The sequence below is a fragment of the Hemitrygon akajei genome, chromosome 2 (assembly GCF_048418815.1).
Source record: "Hemitrygon akajei chromosome 2, sHemAka1.3, whole genome shotgun sequence".
Taxonomy (NCBI): domain Eukaryota; kingdom Metazoa; phylum Chordata; class Chondrichthyes; order Myliobatiformes; family Dasyatidae; genus Hemitrygon; species Hemitrygon akajei.
This window is the reverse complement of record NC_133125.1, coordinates 181,397,096-181,413,679: the sequence shown is the minus strand read 5'-3', so window position 1 is coordinate 181,413,679 and position 16,584 is coordinate 181,397,096. Positions and strand designations below refer to the sequence as shown.

The following is a 16,584-nucleotide window of genomic DNA, read 5'->3' as shown; positions in this document are numbered from 1 at the left end:
GCATTCGCACGCGTCCGACTGATCCGGCCCGCATGAAGCTGCATTTTGCTCAATCCGGTCCGTGACCTAAAATGAGTTTGACACCCCTGCTTTAGAACATGTGAAAAAGAACAAGAATTGAGCCTTAGACCATAAGACACAGTTTGCAGATGATATGAAGATAAGTGGAGGGACTGGTAGTTTTGAGGAAAAAGAGAGGCTATAGAAGGACTTAGATAGATTAGGAGAATGGGCTAAGAAATGGTGGATGGAATACAGCGTCAGGAAGTGTATGGCCATACACTTTGGTAGAAGAAATTAAAGGGTTGACTATTTTCTAAATGGAGAGAAAATACAAAAATCTGAGGTGCAAAGTTATTTGGGAGTCTTTGTGTAGGATTCCCTAAAAGTTAATTTGCAGGTTGAGTCAGTGGTGAGGAAGGCAAATGCAATGTTATCACTCATTTTAAGAAGACTAGAATATAAAAGCAAGGATGTAATGTTGAGACTTTATAAAGCATTAGTGAGGCCTCACTTGGAGTGTTGTGAGCAGTTTTGGGCCCCTTATCTTGGAAAGGATGTGCTGAAACTGGATAGAGTTCACGAAAATGAATCCAGGATTGAACGTCTTGCCATATGAAGAGTGTCTGATGGCTCTGGGCCTGTATTCATTGGAATTTAGAGGAATAAGGTGTGACCGAATTGAAACCTATTGAATGGTGAAAGGCTTTGATAGAGTGGATGTGGAGAGGATGTTTCTTATGGTGGGAGTGTCTAAAACCAGAGAACACAGCCTCAGAATAGAGGGGCATTCTTTTATAATGGAGATGAAGAGGAATTTCTTTAGCCAGAAAGTGGTGAATCTGTGGAATTCTTTGTCACAGGCAGCTGTTGAGGCCAGGTCTTTATGTATATTTAGGGCAGAGGTTGATAGATTCTTGATTGGTCAGGGCATGAAGGGATACACGAGACGGGGGAGGAAGGCAGTAGATTGGGGCTGAGAGAAAAGTTGCATCAGCCATGATGAAATGGTGAAGCATACTTGACGGTCTTAATTCTGCTCCCATATCTTATGATCTTATGGACACAGGAGCAGACTTAGGCCATTTGAGTCTTCTCCACAACTCCATCATGGCTGATCCTGGATCTACTATTTAGGGAACGAGGCACGGCAGGGGACAGAAGTTTGTGTATGGAAATGCTTTGCATCCAGTGACCACGATGCCATTAGTTTCAAATGCCCTTGGGCTGAGATTCTAAATTGGAGAAAGGCCAATTTGATGGTATCAGAAAAGATCTGGAAAGTGCGGATTGGAACAGGCTGTTTCCTGGCAAAAATGCACGTAAGTGGGAGGCCTTCAAAGTGACATTTTGAGAGTACAAATCTTGTATGGTGCAACAGGAGTAGGGAACCTTAGTTCTCAAGAGATATTGAGGCCTGGTTAAGAATAAAAAGGAGTTGCATAGCAGATATAGGCTGGTAGGAACAAATGGAGTACTTATCGAGAGTAAGATATAAGACCAAAAGACAAAGGAGCAGAATTAAGCCATTCAGCCCATCGAGTCTGCTCTGCCATTCCATCATGGCTGATCCCAGATCCCACTCAACCCCATACACCCGCCTTCTCACCGTAACCTTTGATGCCCTGACCAATCAGGAAACTATGAATTTTTGCTTTAAATATACCCATGGACTTGGCCTCTATAGCTATCTGTGGCCACAGATTCAGTATTCTGTGGCTAAAAAAAAAAAATCCTTACCTCTTTTATAAAGGGTTGCTCCTCAAATTTGAGGCTGTGCCCTCTAGTTCTGGACACCCCCACCAGAGGAAACATTTGGCTATTTGGGAGGGTAAAAGCTCATCACAACATTGCAGTACAGAATCTGTTCTTAAGCAGGGTAAGGGTTAATCAGCGTGACTACTGTTTGTTATTCAGCAGGGAAAGGGTTATTCAGCAGGTTAATGATTATCCAGTGTGACAGCTCTGTCTGTTATTCAGTATGGTAAGGGTTAATTAGTGTGACAACACTCTATTATTCGCCATGGTAAGTGTTAATCAGACTGACAGCACTGTCTGTTGTTCACCAGAGTAAGGGTTAATCAGTCTGATAACAGTGTCTGTTATTCTGCAGGGTATTGGTAATCTGTGTGACAAAACTGCTAATCAACAGGGTAAACACTAAATAGTGTCAACACTGCCTGTCATTGTGCAGGATAAAGGTTAATCAGAGAGACTGTACCGTCTGCTATTCAGCAGGGTAAGCTTTAAACAGTGTGACAACTCTGTCCGTTATCCAGCAGGATAGATGTTAATCAGTGTGAGAGCATTGTCTGTTATCCAGGGTAAAGGTTCAGCAGTCTCGCAGTACTCTTTGTTATTCAGCAGGGTAAGGGTTAATTAGTGTGGTAAAACTGTCTGCTATTCAGCAGGATAAGGGTTAATCAGTATGACATCATCATCCACTATTCAGTAGGATAAGGGTTAATCTGTGTGAAACCGCTGTTAGTCAGCAGGGTAAGGGTTAATCAGTGTGAGAACACTGTTTATTCCGCAGGGTAAAGGCTTCTCATTGTGACTAAGGCCTCGTCAGTCAGAGTTGACCACGGATATTGTGTCCTAGCTGTCTAGATACACCAGCCTGGGCAGTACGATATGGAGAGCAAGCTCCCCCTCTCCACGTATCTGATCAACCCAAAGGAACGGCAGAGACCGACCGATACGGTTTGGCACAGGAGTTGCCAGTCAACATTGAACTCAAAGTAGGACTGCCTTAGGGACTCCAGCTCTGGATTTTTCCCTCGGAGTTTATTCCCGAAGCCTTCCCCATGAGTGCTGCAAGACAGCGGAGGTTTCCTTCTTCTGGATGAGCTGCCGACCACGGCTGACAAGCCCCATCTGACCGCAGCAACAGGTTTTAAGGTGCCAGTAACCTACCTTTGCCTCTCCTCCTTCAGTAGAAACAGTCCCACTGGGTTTAGTAGCTAAGCCACATATGAATACCAGGAACTACATTTGGTTGTCAGAGGCTACTTGAGGTGCACGCCACTGGGAACATTTGATAGGTAGTGGGAGCTTGTCCACATTACCAGCCCCACCCTGGCTATAACAACCTTAAGGAACCTCAGTGTGACTGCACTGTCTGTTATTCACCAGGGTAAGGGTTAATCACTGTGACAGTGCAGTCTGTTATTCAGCAGGATGAGGGTTAATCACTGTAACAGTGCAGTCTGTTATTCACCAGGGTAAGGGTTAATTACTGTGACAGCGCAGTCTGTTATTCAGCAGTATAAGGGTTAATCACTGTGACAGTGCAGTCTGTTATTCAGCAGTGTAAGGGTTAATCAGTGTGACAGTACTATCTCAAACAAGAGAAAATCTGTGGATGCTGGAAATCCAAGCAACACCCACAAAATGCTGGAGGAACTCAGCAGGCCAGACAGCTTCTATGGAAAGAAGTACAGTTGACATTTTGGGTCGAGACTCTTTCGCAGGACCATTCCTGCTGAAGGGTCTCGGCCCAAAACATTGACTGTACTTTTCCTTTGAAGCTGCCTGGCTTGCTGAGTTCCTCCAGCATTTTGTGTGTGCCACTGTCTGGAATTCAGCAGGGTAAGTGTTAATCACTGTAACTGCACTTTCTGATATTCAGCAGGTAAAGGTTATTCAGTGTGATTTCACTATCTGATATTTAGCAGGGTAAGGGTTAATCTGTGTGACTTCCCTGATATTCAGCAAGGTAAAGATTAATCAAATACGTGTAGATGATGCATGTCTGAAATGATGATTGAGGGATATGGGCCAGACACAGGCAAATGGGGCCAGATCGAGGGCTTCCAACCTATTTATATCAAGGACTATATCAACTGAGTTTTCCGTTGACCCCAGGTTGCGAACCTGTCTTAGATAGCATGGACTTGTTGGGCCAAAGGGACAGTTTCCACACGCTGTGACTGCAGCAACCAAGCACTGGGTGTACCAGCCAGTCATGCAGTGGCTGTGGAAAGAGAGGAGAAGAATCAGAGGACACAGACTTGACTTCCCAAAGTTTAAACTTCAAAATCGCTTAGATGAGACTCCATCAGCCATTTCTAACCCCAACTGATCAGTAATCTGCCATCAAGCCACTGTCCCTGACACCATGACTAACCTAATCACCTCTGGAGAACTCTCATCCATTGCCACAAAATTCAGTTCCCTTATCCCGCACTACTCACTTCTACTTCCTACCCAAGATCCACAAACCTGACTTGTTTGGGTAGGCCCACTCTCTGCCTACTGCTACACCACTGAACTTGGGTCCCATACCTTGACTCCATTCTACCCCCCACCCTTGGTTCGGTCCTTCCCACTTCTCATGCTCTCGATCTTCTCACTAACTTTCAATTCCCCGGCGCTGACGGCCTCAGTTTCGCCACGGATGTCTATACATTTCTATCCCCCCATCAAGAAAGCATTAAAGCCCTCACAATAATAGAGTCAACCAGTTCCCCTCCACCATCATCCTCCTCTGTCAGACAGAACCGGTCCTTACCCTCTACAATTTCTTCCTCAGCTACTCCCACTTTCTCCAAACTCGAGGAGTAGCCCTGGGCACTCACACGGGCCCCAGCTATGCCTGCCTTTTCATTGGCTACCTAGAACAGTCCATGTTCCAAGACATCCCTGGTAGCTAACCAAGTCTTGCTCTGCTGCATTGATGACTGCATTGGTGCTGCTTCATGCACCCACGCTGAGCTCATCAATTTCATCAACTTTGCCTCCCATGTCCACCCTGCCCTTAAATTCACTTGGTCCATTTCTGAAACCTCCCTCCCCTTTTTCAATATCACTGTCTCCATCCCTGGAGACAGACTGTCAACTGACATCTCTTATAAACCTACCGATTCCCAAGGCAGTCTTGACTATACCCTTTCCCACCCTGTCTCCAGTAAAAATGAGTCACTTTCGTCTGTTCCTTCATCATCACCACTTCTGTTCCCAGGATGAGGCTTTCCTTGATGTCCTCCTTCAAAGAACAGGGATTCCCTTCCTCCACCATTGATGCTGCCTTCAACTGCACCTCCTCCATTTCCTGGACATCCGCACTCACCCCATCTTCCCACTACCTTAACAGTGATAGATGAGCCCATGAGCTTCCAACACATCATTCTCTGCAACTTCTGCCATCTCCAAAAGGATCCTACCACCAAACACATCTTTACCTTCCCCCACTCTCTGCTTTCCATAGGATCACTCCCTCTGTGATTCCCTTGTCCATTCGTTGCTCCCCACTAATCTTCTCCCAGCACTATCCCTGCAAGCAGCCAAAGTACTACACCTGCCCAGTCACCTCCTCCCACACCTCCATTCAGGGCCCCAAACAGTCCTTCCAGGTGAGGCAATCCTTCACCTGTGAATCTGCTGGGGTCATCTATTGTGTCCGATGCAGCCTCCCCTACATTAGTGAGACTCGTCGTAAATGGGGGGATCACTTCGCTGAACACCTCTGCTCCATCTGCCAAAAGTGGAATTCCTGATGACCCAACATTTTAATTCTGATTCCCATTCCACATATCGACCCATGGATTTCTCTTGTGACCCAGGGTTGAGGAGCAACATCTCATATTCTGTCTGGGTAGCCTCTAACCTGATGGCATGAATATTGATTTCTCCTTCCGGTGAAAGAAAAATTGCCTTCCTCTCCCCTCTTTTTCTATTCCCCACTCTTCTCACTTGCATATCACCTCCCCCTGAGTCCCCTACTCCTTCCTTGCCCCCATGGCCCATCTTCCTCTCCTATAAGATTCCTTCCTCTCCAGCTCTTCACCTTTTCTACCCTCCTTGCCTCACCTATCACCTTCTAGCTGTCCTTCTTCCACTCCCCCCATCTTTTTATTCTGGCATCTTCCCCCTTTTATTTCCGTCCTGAAGAAGGGTCTCAGGCTGAAATGCCGAATGTTTGTTCATTTCCATGGAAGCTGCCTGACCTGCTGAGTTCCTCCAGCACCTTGTACGTGTTGTAATCTACTATATTGTTGACAGCTCTCTGCACTCTCCTCATCTCCACCAATCTTTGTCAAAAATCTTACTAACCCACCCACCAACAGTTTTCAAGTCATTTATATTTATAACTATATATTATTCATTCCTTGGAGTGCTGTAGAATGAGGGGAGTTAGAAACATAGAACACCTACAGCACAATACAGGCCCTTTGGCCCACAAAGTTGTGCCGAACACATCCCTACCTTAGAAATTACTAGGCTTACATATAGCCCTCTATTTTACTAAGCTCCATGTACCTATCTAAAAGCCTCTTAAAAGATCCTATCGTATCTGCCTCCACCACTGTTGCTGGCAGCCCATTCCACGCACTCACCACTCTTTGAGTAAAAACTTACCTCTGACATCTCCTCCGTACCTACTCCCCAGCACCTTAAACCTGTCCTCTTGTGGCAACCGTTTCAGCCCTGGTGAAAAGCCTCTGACTAGCCACACGATCAATGCCTCTCATCATCTTATACACCTCTATCAGGTCACCTCTCATCCTCCGTCGGTCCAATGAGAAAAGGCCGAGTTCACTCAACCTATTCTCATAAGGCATGCTCCCCAATCCAGGCAACATCCTTGTAAGTCTCCTCTGCACCCTTTCTATGGCTTCCACATCCTTCCTGTAGTGAGGCGACCAGAACTGAGCACAGTACTCCAAGTGGGGTCTGACCAGGGTCCTATATAGTTCTGATAGAGGTATGCAAAATTATGATGAATATAGATAGGATTAAAACAAGCAGACTTTTCTCCCTCGGATAGGGTGAGACCAGAACTAAAGGTCATAGGTTTAGGGTGAAATATTTAAGGGGAAACTGAAGGGGAGTTTCTTCACTCTGAGTTTGGCTCGAGTGTGGAACAAGCTGCCAGTGAAAGTGATGGATGCAGGTTCAACTGAAAGTGCAGGTTTGCATAGATATGTGGATGAGGGAGGTTTGTAGGGCTACTGTCAGTGCAGGTAGATGGGACTACGCAGGAAACCAGGCAGGCATGGATTTGATGGGCTGAAGGGCATGTTCCTGTGCTGTGGTGTTCTTTGACTCTCTCACAGAGGTCCCAGCACCAGTCACCATCGGTCACAGACCCCAGACAGAATAATACCCTCCGCAACTTCCCACTGTCTTCTATCGGGGAGTTAGCTTGGTATCCAAACGGCTAAATCTTAACCTTCCAGATCATTAGGAAATTGCACCCAATGTGCGGAGTGTAATACAGCGGCAGCGCGACTTGAACTAAAAAGCTGCAACGTCAACTCTGGACACCAAGTGCTGACAGATTCTGATTCCGTGCCTGTCTTCTCTCTCTTGCCCCTCCACCCTCACCGCACCACTGCTCCCCCAACATCCCACCCACCCCTCTGCAGCGGTGCTCTCCGTTCGCCGCCCACCTGTACGACGCGGAGGACGCCAGCACGCCGGTCCGCCAGCTGCCGGGCCTGTGCGCCGGCTACTGCACCGCCTTCTGGCGGCAGTGCCGCTCGGCCCTCAGCCTGCTGACCGAGGGCGGCGCGCAGGCGCAGGCGCTGGCGCTCGAGCCCGACCCCGACCGGGACGCCTTCTGCGGCCTCCTCGAGCTGCGCGACCCCGACTACTGCTACCCGAACGTGCTGCGGAGCGCGCGGCCCGAGTCCGGGCTGGGGAACGCGCGCACGGGCTCGAGCGGCTGCCTGCAGCTCTGCCTGCGCGAGGTGGCCAATGGGCTGCGGAACCCGGTCGCCATGGCGACCGCCGGCGACGGTACCCGCCGCCTGTTCGTGGCCGAGCAGCTGGGCCTGGTGTGGGCCTACCTGCCGGACGGCTCCCGCCTCAGCCGGCCCTTCCTCAACCTGACCCAGGCCGTGCTCACCTCGCCGTGGCTGGGCGACGAGCGCGGCTTCCTGGGTCTCGCCTTCCATCCCGACTTCAGGCGCAACGGCAAGGTCTACGTCTACTACTCGGTGTACGCCCGCAAGGAGGAGAGGATCCGCATCGGAGAGTTCCGCCTGCTGCCTGACAACATGAACGCGCTAGACCCCGCGTCGCAGAGGTGGGTGGGGTGGCTGTACCGGGATGGGGAGTGGGGTTGTATGGTGGTCGTGGGGTTGGAGTATGGGGAGTGGGGTTGTGTGGTGGTCCCGGGGATGTGGCTGAGGTGCACTCCTCAGGAGTGAGGGTGGTGGTGGTCCCGGGATACGGGTTGGGGTTGGAGGATGGGGAGTGGGGTTGTGTGGTGGTCCCGGGATACGGGTTGGGGTTGGAGGATGGGGAGTGGGGTTGTGTGGTGGTCCCGGGATACGGGTTGGGGTTGGAGGATAGGGAGTGGGGTTGTGTGGTGGTCCCGGGATACGGGTTGGGGTTGGAGGATGGGGAGTGGGGTTGTGTGGTGGTCCCGGGATACGGGTTGGGGTTGGAGGATGGGGAGTGGGGTTGTGTGGTGGTCCCGGGATACGGGTTGGGGTTGGAGGATGGGGAGTGGGGTTGTGTGGTGGTCCCGGGATACGGGTTGGGGTTGGAGGATGGGGAGTGGGGTTGTGTGGTGGTCCCGGGATACGGGTTGGGGTTGGAGGATGGGGAGTGGGGTTGTGTGGTGGTCCCGGGATACGGGTTGGGGTTGGAGGATGGGGAGTGGGGTTGTGTGGTGGTCCCGGGATACGGGTTGGGGTTGGAGGATGGGGAGTGGGGTTGTGTGGTGGTCCCTGGATACGGGTTGGGGTTGGAGGATGGGGAGTGGGGTTGTGTGGTGGTCCCTGGATACTGGTTGGGGTTGGAGGATGGGGAGTGGGGTTGTGTGGTGGTCCCGGGATACGGGTTGGGGTTGGAGGATGGGGAGTGGGGTTGTGTGGTGGTCCCGGGATACGGGTTGGGGTTGGAGGATGGGGAGTGGGGTTGTGTGGTGGTCCCTGGATACGGGTTGGGGTTGGAGGATGGGGAGTGGGGTTGTGTGGTGGTCCCTGGATACGGGTTGGGGTTGGAGGATGGGGAGTGGGGTTGTGTGGTGGTCCCTGGATACGGGTTGGGGTTGGAGGATGGGGAGTGGGGTTGTGTGGTGGTCCCGGGATACGGGTTGGGGTTGGAGGATGGGGAGTGGGGTTGTGTGGTGGTCCCGGGATACGGGTTGGGGTTGGAGGATGGGGAGTGGGGTTGTGTGATGGTCCCGGGATACGGGTTGGGGTTGGAGGATGGGGAGTGGGGTTGTGTGGTGGTCCCGGGATACGGGTTGGGGTTGGAGTATGGGGAGTGGGGTTGTGTGGTGGTCCCGGGATACGGGTTGGGGTTGGAGTATGGGGAGTGGGGTTGTGTGGTGGTCCGGGGATACGGGTTGGGGTTGGAGTATGGGGAGTGGGGTTGTGTGGTGGTCCCGGGATACGGGTTGGGGTTGGAGGATGGGGAGTGGGGTTGTGTGGTGGTCCCGGGATACGGGTTGGGGTTGGAGGATGGGGAGTGGGGTTGTGTGGTGGTCCCGGGATACGGGTTTGGGTTGGAGGATGGGGAGTGGGGTTGTGTGGTGGTCCCGGGATACGGGTTGGGGTTGGAGGATGGGGAGTGGGGTTGTGTGGTGGTCCCGGGATACGGGTTGGGGTTGGAGGATGGGGAGTGGGGTTGTGTGGTGGTCCCGGGATACGGGTTGGGGTTGGAGGATGGGGAGTGGGGTTGTGTGGTGGTCCCGGGATACGGGTTGGGGTTGGAGGATGGGGAGTGGGGTTGTGTGGTGGTCCCGGGATACGGGTTGGGGTTGGAGGATGGGGAGTGGGGTTGTGTGGTGGTCCCGGGATACGGGTTGGGGTTGGAGGATGGGGAGTGGGGTTGTGTGGTGGTCCCGGGATACGGGTTGGGGTTGGAGGATGGGGAGTGGGGTTGTGTGGTGGTCCCGGGATACGGGTTGGGGTTGGAGGATGGGGAGTGGGGTTGTGTGGTGGTGCCGGGATACGGGTTGGGGTTGGAGGATGGGGAGTGGGGTTGTGTGGTGGTGCCGGGATACGGGTTGGGGTTGGAGGATGGGGAGTGGGGTTGTGTGGTGGTGCCGGGATACGGGTTGGGGTTGGAGGATGGGGAGTGGGGTTGTGTGGTGGTCCCGGGATACGGGTTGGGGTTGGAGGATGGGGAGTGGGGTTGTGTGGTGGTCCCGGGATACGGGTTGGGGTTGGAGGATGGGGAGTGGGGTTGTGTGGTGGTCCCGGGATACGGGTTGGGGTTGGAGGATGGGGAGTGGGGTTGTGTGGTGGTCCCGGGATACGGGTTGGGGTTGGAGGATGGGGAGTGGGGTTGTGTGCTGGTCCCGGGATACGGGTTGGGGTTGGAGGATGGGGAGTGGGGTTGTGTGGTGGTCCCGGGATACGGGTTGGGGTTGGAGGATGGGGAGTGGGGTTGTGTGGTGGTCCCGGGATACGGGTTGGGGTTGGAGGATGGGGAGTGGGGTTGTGTGGTGGTCCCGGGATACGGGTTGGGGTTGGAGGATGGGGAGTGGGGTTGTGTGGTGGTCCCGGGATACGGGTTGGGGTTGGAGGATGGGGAGTGGGGTTGTGTGGTGGTCCCGGGATACGGGTTGGGGTTGGAGGATGGGGAGTGGGGTTGTGTGGTGGTCCCGGGATACGGGTTGGGGTTGGAGGATGGGGAGTGGGGTTGTGTGGTGGTCCCGGGATACGGGTTGGGGTTGGAGGATGGGGAGTGGGGTTGTGTGGTGGTCCCGGGATACGGGTTGGGGTTGGAGGATGGGGAGTGGGGTTGTGTGGTGGTCCCAGGATACGGGTTGGGGTTGGAGGATGGGGAGTGGGGTTGTGTGGTGGTCCCGGGATATGGGTTGGGGTTGGAGGATGGGGAGTGGGGTTGTGTGGTGGTCCCGGGATACGGGTTGGGGTTGGAGGATGGGGAATGGGGTTGTGTGGTGGTCCGGGGGATGCGGGTGAAGCTCCCATGAAAGGGGCAGCCCGTCATGTTCAGATTTCACCTGGAGGAACCCCGTCCCAGCAGCAAAGGTGGGAATCACAGATGCAGTTACAGGTTCTACATACACTAACTGCCACCAGACATGATGAGACATGTAACTGTTACTGGGGTACAGTTTTGTAGTGACCATTATTCACTGCAGATTCTGTACCTGCTGACTGTCTGTATATCACTGGGTATATGATGTCACTGGGGTTCAATAGACGCTAACTGTCACTAGGACACTGATTCACAATGACTGTCAGTGGGGAATTCACATCTACCCTCCTCAAACTTCTTGAGGATTTCGTACATTTCTACAAAAGGCAATGGATTTGGCCCAGTACATCACGGATAAAACCCTCCCAACGATTGAGCACATCTATGTGAAACACTGCTGTAGAAAAGTAGATCCATCATCAAAGATCCTCACCACCCAGGTCATGCTCTTTTCTCACTGTTGCCATCAGGTAGAAGATACAGGAACTCACACCACCAGGTTCAAGAACAGTTACTACCACTTAACCATCAGACTCACCAACAAAAGGGGATAACTGCACTCATTTAAGGACCTTTTTATCTTGTTATTTCATGTCTGTTATTTGTTGCTATTTATTTATTATCTGTATTTGCACAGTTTGTTTATAGTTCCTGATCCTGTTTCCAGTTACTGTTCTATAGATTTGCTAAGTATGCCTGTAGAAAAAGAATCTCAGGGTTGTAAGTGGCCGACATGTATGTACTCTGATAATAAATTTTACTTTGAACTTAGAAATTTGATTTCAATACAATCACCTCTTACTCAAGGGTACAAGCCCAGTCTGCTTGCTTGCTCTTCATAAGATGGACCTGTCAACCCAGGAATCCGTCCAGTGACCTTTCACAACACAGCCCTGTATTCCAAGTGTATCTTCCATTTAGCAGGGGAACCAGAGCTATCTGCAACTTCCCAGATGTGGTCTCAACTGTAAAATGTGAAACAAGACATCTAATTTTGTACTCAGATTGTCTTGTTAAATAAAAAAAGACAACCATACCATTTGCCGTCCTCTTGAAGGCAGAAGAATGGGCTTGAAAGGGAAATAGGTCAGCCATTTAATGAAATTGTGAAGCAGACTTGATGGTCAGTTGGCCCAAATCTGCTCATATGCTTTATAATCTAAAGCCACATGTTAAGTTTCACAGTCTTAGACCATGGGAACAGTTTCTTCAATTCAATGTCTATTCCGTTCAAGATGCCCATCTAAATTAGTCTTGTTTACCCACATTTCAAAGTGGTTTATATATTTATTTATTGGTATACAGTACGGAGTAACCCCTTCTGGTCCTTTGAGCATCACTGCCCAGTAATCCCTGGACTTTAATCCTGGCATAATCACAGGACAATTTACAATGAACCTACCAACCAGTACGGTCTTTGAAACCGGAGCACCGGAGAGAATCCACGTGATGACGGGAGAACATACAAAATCCTTAAAGGCAGTGATGGGGATTGAAGCTGGGTCGCTGGTTCTGTAAAGTGTTGTGCTAACTGAGACACTACTGTGCTGACCCAAGTTATTATCAGAGTACATTTTTGTCACATTAATTTTCCTGTGGGCATTCATAGAAGAACAAAGAAATACAATAGAATCAGTGAAAAACTACACACAAAAGACTGACAAACAAACCAATGTGTAAAAGAAGGCCAACATTTGATCCATATCGCGCTAATTTTCTGATCTGTGTACCTGTCAAATTATCTTTTGACCTTGCCTCGACCTTTGGTACTTCCGTACGCCTAACGTTCCGACTAATTTGTTTCTACAGCTATGCAGACCAACCATTGTCTGAGCAGATTGAACATTTTTACACAGATTGAAAACTGCGCACACTTAAAATGTTTTTCTGTAGATGGTGTCAGTGGTTTATTAACAATGAGCTACTGACTTCCATTCTGTGTTTATTGTTACAATTTGTAACTTAAAACACTGATGATGTAAATACATTGAAGCTGGAAAATGTTTCAAAGGTTGCAGTATGTTTATTATTTAGAAAATTTGTGGATTATACTCATTAGCACAGTTAATTACAGGGTATTTCACAATCATACTAACATAGAATTCAGAATTATATTAACATCATGTTAAAAGAAAATTCCAGCTGCATGACGACGGAGGCTATGTGCACAGGAGCATTTTTACTGTGTGGCTGTGCACCCGCATAGCTTAGAGGGGACAGTGCAAGATAAAATTGACCCTCGGGTCCCTTTAAAATTTTTCCTTTCACCTTAAATCTATGACCTCTAGTTTTTGATTCTACAGAAACTGATCTTCAGAATAGTCAGGAAAATAGTCCTCAGTAGTTGAGAAAATGCTGGGAGTGGTAATAATAATTTAGGAAGGGTTAATAGGGATTCATGAAAAGGAAATCACATTGACAAATTTGCTGAGGTTATAATCAATAGTAGTCGGTGTGCTGTATGGAACTTGGAGGTCCCAGAACATTGGACATCCGTTGCAGTACAGTTCCTGGGTGTTTTCTCTGGGATACAATTCCACACACACTCACCTTTGCTGCAGTACCATTCCCAGTTTCTGAAACACTTCCCCACTTGCTCTTCTGGCACTCCAGTGGCTCCAGCTTTGATTTTCACCTGGACTGAGCTGGGAAGAGTTGAGTGTTTGAGTGGGGGGGGGGGGGGGGTTTGCTGGGGAAAGGGAGGGGTATCAGCCAATGTATTTGAAGCACCCTAATGCGATTGCAACCTTCTGGGACTTTCCTTTCATTAACTCTATTGCAACCTAACGTGAATTCTTAACTCCTCAGGGTGATCCTGGAGGTGGTGGAACCTGCTTCAAATCACAATGGGGGGCAGCTCCTCTTTGGAGACGATGGGTACTTGTACATCTTCACCGGCGATGGGGGAGGATCTGGGGATCCCTTCGGACTGTTTGGAAATTCTCAGAATAAGTAAGTTTCATATCATGTGCATAACATGTGTGTGAGGTGTGCAAGTGTAGTGTGCGCTAAGGATTAGCTTTATTTGTCATACATACATCCAAACAGTGAAATGCATTGTTTGTGCTGATGACCACACAGTCTGAGGATGTTCTGAGGGGCAGCCTGCAAGAGTTGCCATTCTTGTAACACCTCCATAGTGTGCCCATAACTCACTAACCCTAAATTGTACATCTTTGGAATGTGTGAAGAAATTGGATTGATTACCCAGAGGAAAAAAACGTGGTTAAGGGTAGAATGTCCAGACTCCTTACAGATAGTGGTGGGAACTGAACCTGGATCAAAGTGTTACATTAACTGCTATACTGCCCAGTCTGTGTTGGTGATGACATCTGTACACACACGTGTACACTGGAGTGATGTGTGTGGACTGCTGCTCCTTCGACATTCAGAAACTCCATTTGATTTTCTCCTGTTTTTAAGTACTTGTATTGGGATATTCAACTCCTGGAGTAATATATTGTAGCTCTTTGTGAGACTTAGTTGCAGGAGGGACAGAACTGGCAGCTCAGTATTCCCGGGTTCCGTTGTTCTGGACATGACAGAGTGGCATGGATTAAAGGAGGAGGAGTGGTCTTACTAGTCAGGAAAAATGTCATGGCAGTGCTCAGTCAGGACAGACTGGAGAACTCGTCAAGTGAGGCTTTATTAGTGGAACTGGGAGAGGTATGACCATGTTAATAGGGCTATATTACAGACCACCCAACAGTCCGAGAGATTTAGAGGAACAAATTTGCAGAGATCACAGTCTGTTGCAAGAAGATAACGTTGCAATAGTAGGTGATTCATAACTTTCCACATATTGAGTAGGACTCCTATACCATAAAAGGACTAGATGGGGTAAAGTTTGTCAAATGTATTCAAGAAAGTTGCCTTAATCATTCATAGAAGTCCCAACAGGAGCGTGTATGATACTTGATCTACTAATAGGGAATGAGACAGGGCTGGTGATAGAAGTTTATGTAGTGAAACGCTTTGCATTCAGTATTGAATTGAATTAACTTTATTTCTTATATCCTTCACATACATGAGGAGTAAACATCTTTACGTTATGTCTCCATCCAAATGTGCAACGTGCAATCATAGTAATTTATAATAGAACAGTTAATGTAATATAGAGTACGCTCAGATCAGTGTGAGTTCATCAGTCTGATGGGCTGGTGGAAGAAGCTGTCCCGGAGGCTGTTGGTCCTGGCTTTTATGCTGCAGTACCACTTATCAAATGGTAGCAGCTGGAATAGATTGTGGTTGGGATGGCTTGGGTCCCCAATGATCCTACAGCCCTTTTTACACACCTGTCCTTGTGAATGTCCTGAATTATGGGAAGTTCACAACTACAGATGCGCTGGGCTGTCCGCACCCACTCTCCGCAGAGTCCTGCGATTAAGGGAGGTACAGTACCCATACCAGGCAGTGATGCAGCCGGTCAGGATGCTCTCAATTGTGCCCCTGTAGAAAGTTCTTAGGATTTGGGGGTCCATACCAAACCTCCTCAACCGTCTGAGGTGAAAGAGGTGCTGTTGTGCCTTTTTCACCATACAGTTGGTGTGTACAGACCACGTGAGCCATTGGTGATATGGATGCCTAGGAACTTGCAGCTGTTTACCCTCTCAACCCCAGATCCATTGATGTCAATAGGGGTTAGCACGTCTCCATTCCTCCTGTAATCCACCACCAGCTGCTTTGTTTTTGTGACTTTGAGAGAGAGGTTATTTTCTTGACACCACTGTGTCAGAGAGATGATTTCTTCCCTGTAGACCACTTCATTATTGTTTGAGATTAGACCAATCAATGTAGTGTCGTCGGCAAATTTAATTAGCAGATTGGAGCTGTGGGTGGCGATACAGTCATGGGTATACAGGGAGTAAAGGAGGGGACTCAGTACGCAGCCCTGAGGGGCTCCTGTATTGAGAGTCAGAGGGTTGGAGGTGAGGGAGCCCACTCTTACAACCTGCTGGCGATCTGACAGGAAGTTCAGGATCCAGCTACACAGGGCAGGGTCAAGGCCGAGGTCTCTGAGCTTCTTGTCGAGCCGGAATGGAACTATGGTGTTGAATGCTGAACTATAGTCCAAGAACAGTATTCTTACATAATCATCCTCCTCCTCCAGATGTGTAAGGACCTTGAATGCCATTAGTTTTAAAGTAAATGTACAAAAAGATAGGTTTGGCCCTTGGTTTGAGATTCTAAATTGGAGAAAGATCAATTTGATGGCATCAGAAAGGATCTGGCAAGTGTGGATTGGGATGGGCTGTTTTCTCGCCAAAATATGCTTCAAAAGTGGGCGGCCTTCAAAAGTGATATTTTGAGAGTACAACTCTGTTTTTGCCTGCCAGAATAAAAGGTAAAGATAACAGGTGTAGGAAACCTTAGATTTCAAGAGATATTGAGGCCTGGTTAAGAATAAAAAAGAGGTGCATAGCAGGTATATGTAGGTAGGAACAAATGGGGTATTTATGGGACATGAGAGCAGAATTAGGCCATTCAGCCCATCCAGTCTGCTCCGCCATTCCATCATGGCTGATCCCGGATCCCACTCAACTCCATACACCTGATTTCTTGCCATATCCTTTGATGCCCTGACCAATCAGGAAACTATCAACTTCCACTTTATGTATACCCAAGGACCTGGCCTTCACCACAATCTGTGGCAGAGCATTCCACAGATTTACCACT

General features: G+C 49.2%; 1 protein-coding gene across 3 annotated transcripts in view; it reads left to right on the top strand.

Annotated features, from left to right (window-relative positions):
- Positions 1–16,584, top strand: part of LOC140718976 (HHIP-like protein 1) — a 124,865-nt gene that overhangs the window by 25,783 nt on the left and 82,498 nt on the right. For all 3 annotated transcript variants that reach the window (XM_073033295.1, XM_073033290.1, XM_073033302.1), the window contains exons 2-3: positions 7,371–8,032; positions 13,717–13,860. In XM_073033295.1, coding sequence (XP_072889396.1) covers positions 7,371–8,032; positions 13,717–13,860 — 806 coding nt within the window. The remainder of the gene's footprint in view (positions 1–7,370; positions 8,033–13,716; positions 13,861–16,584) is intronic.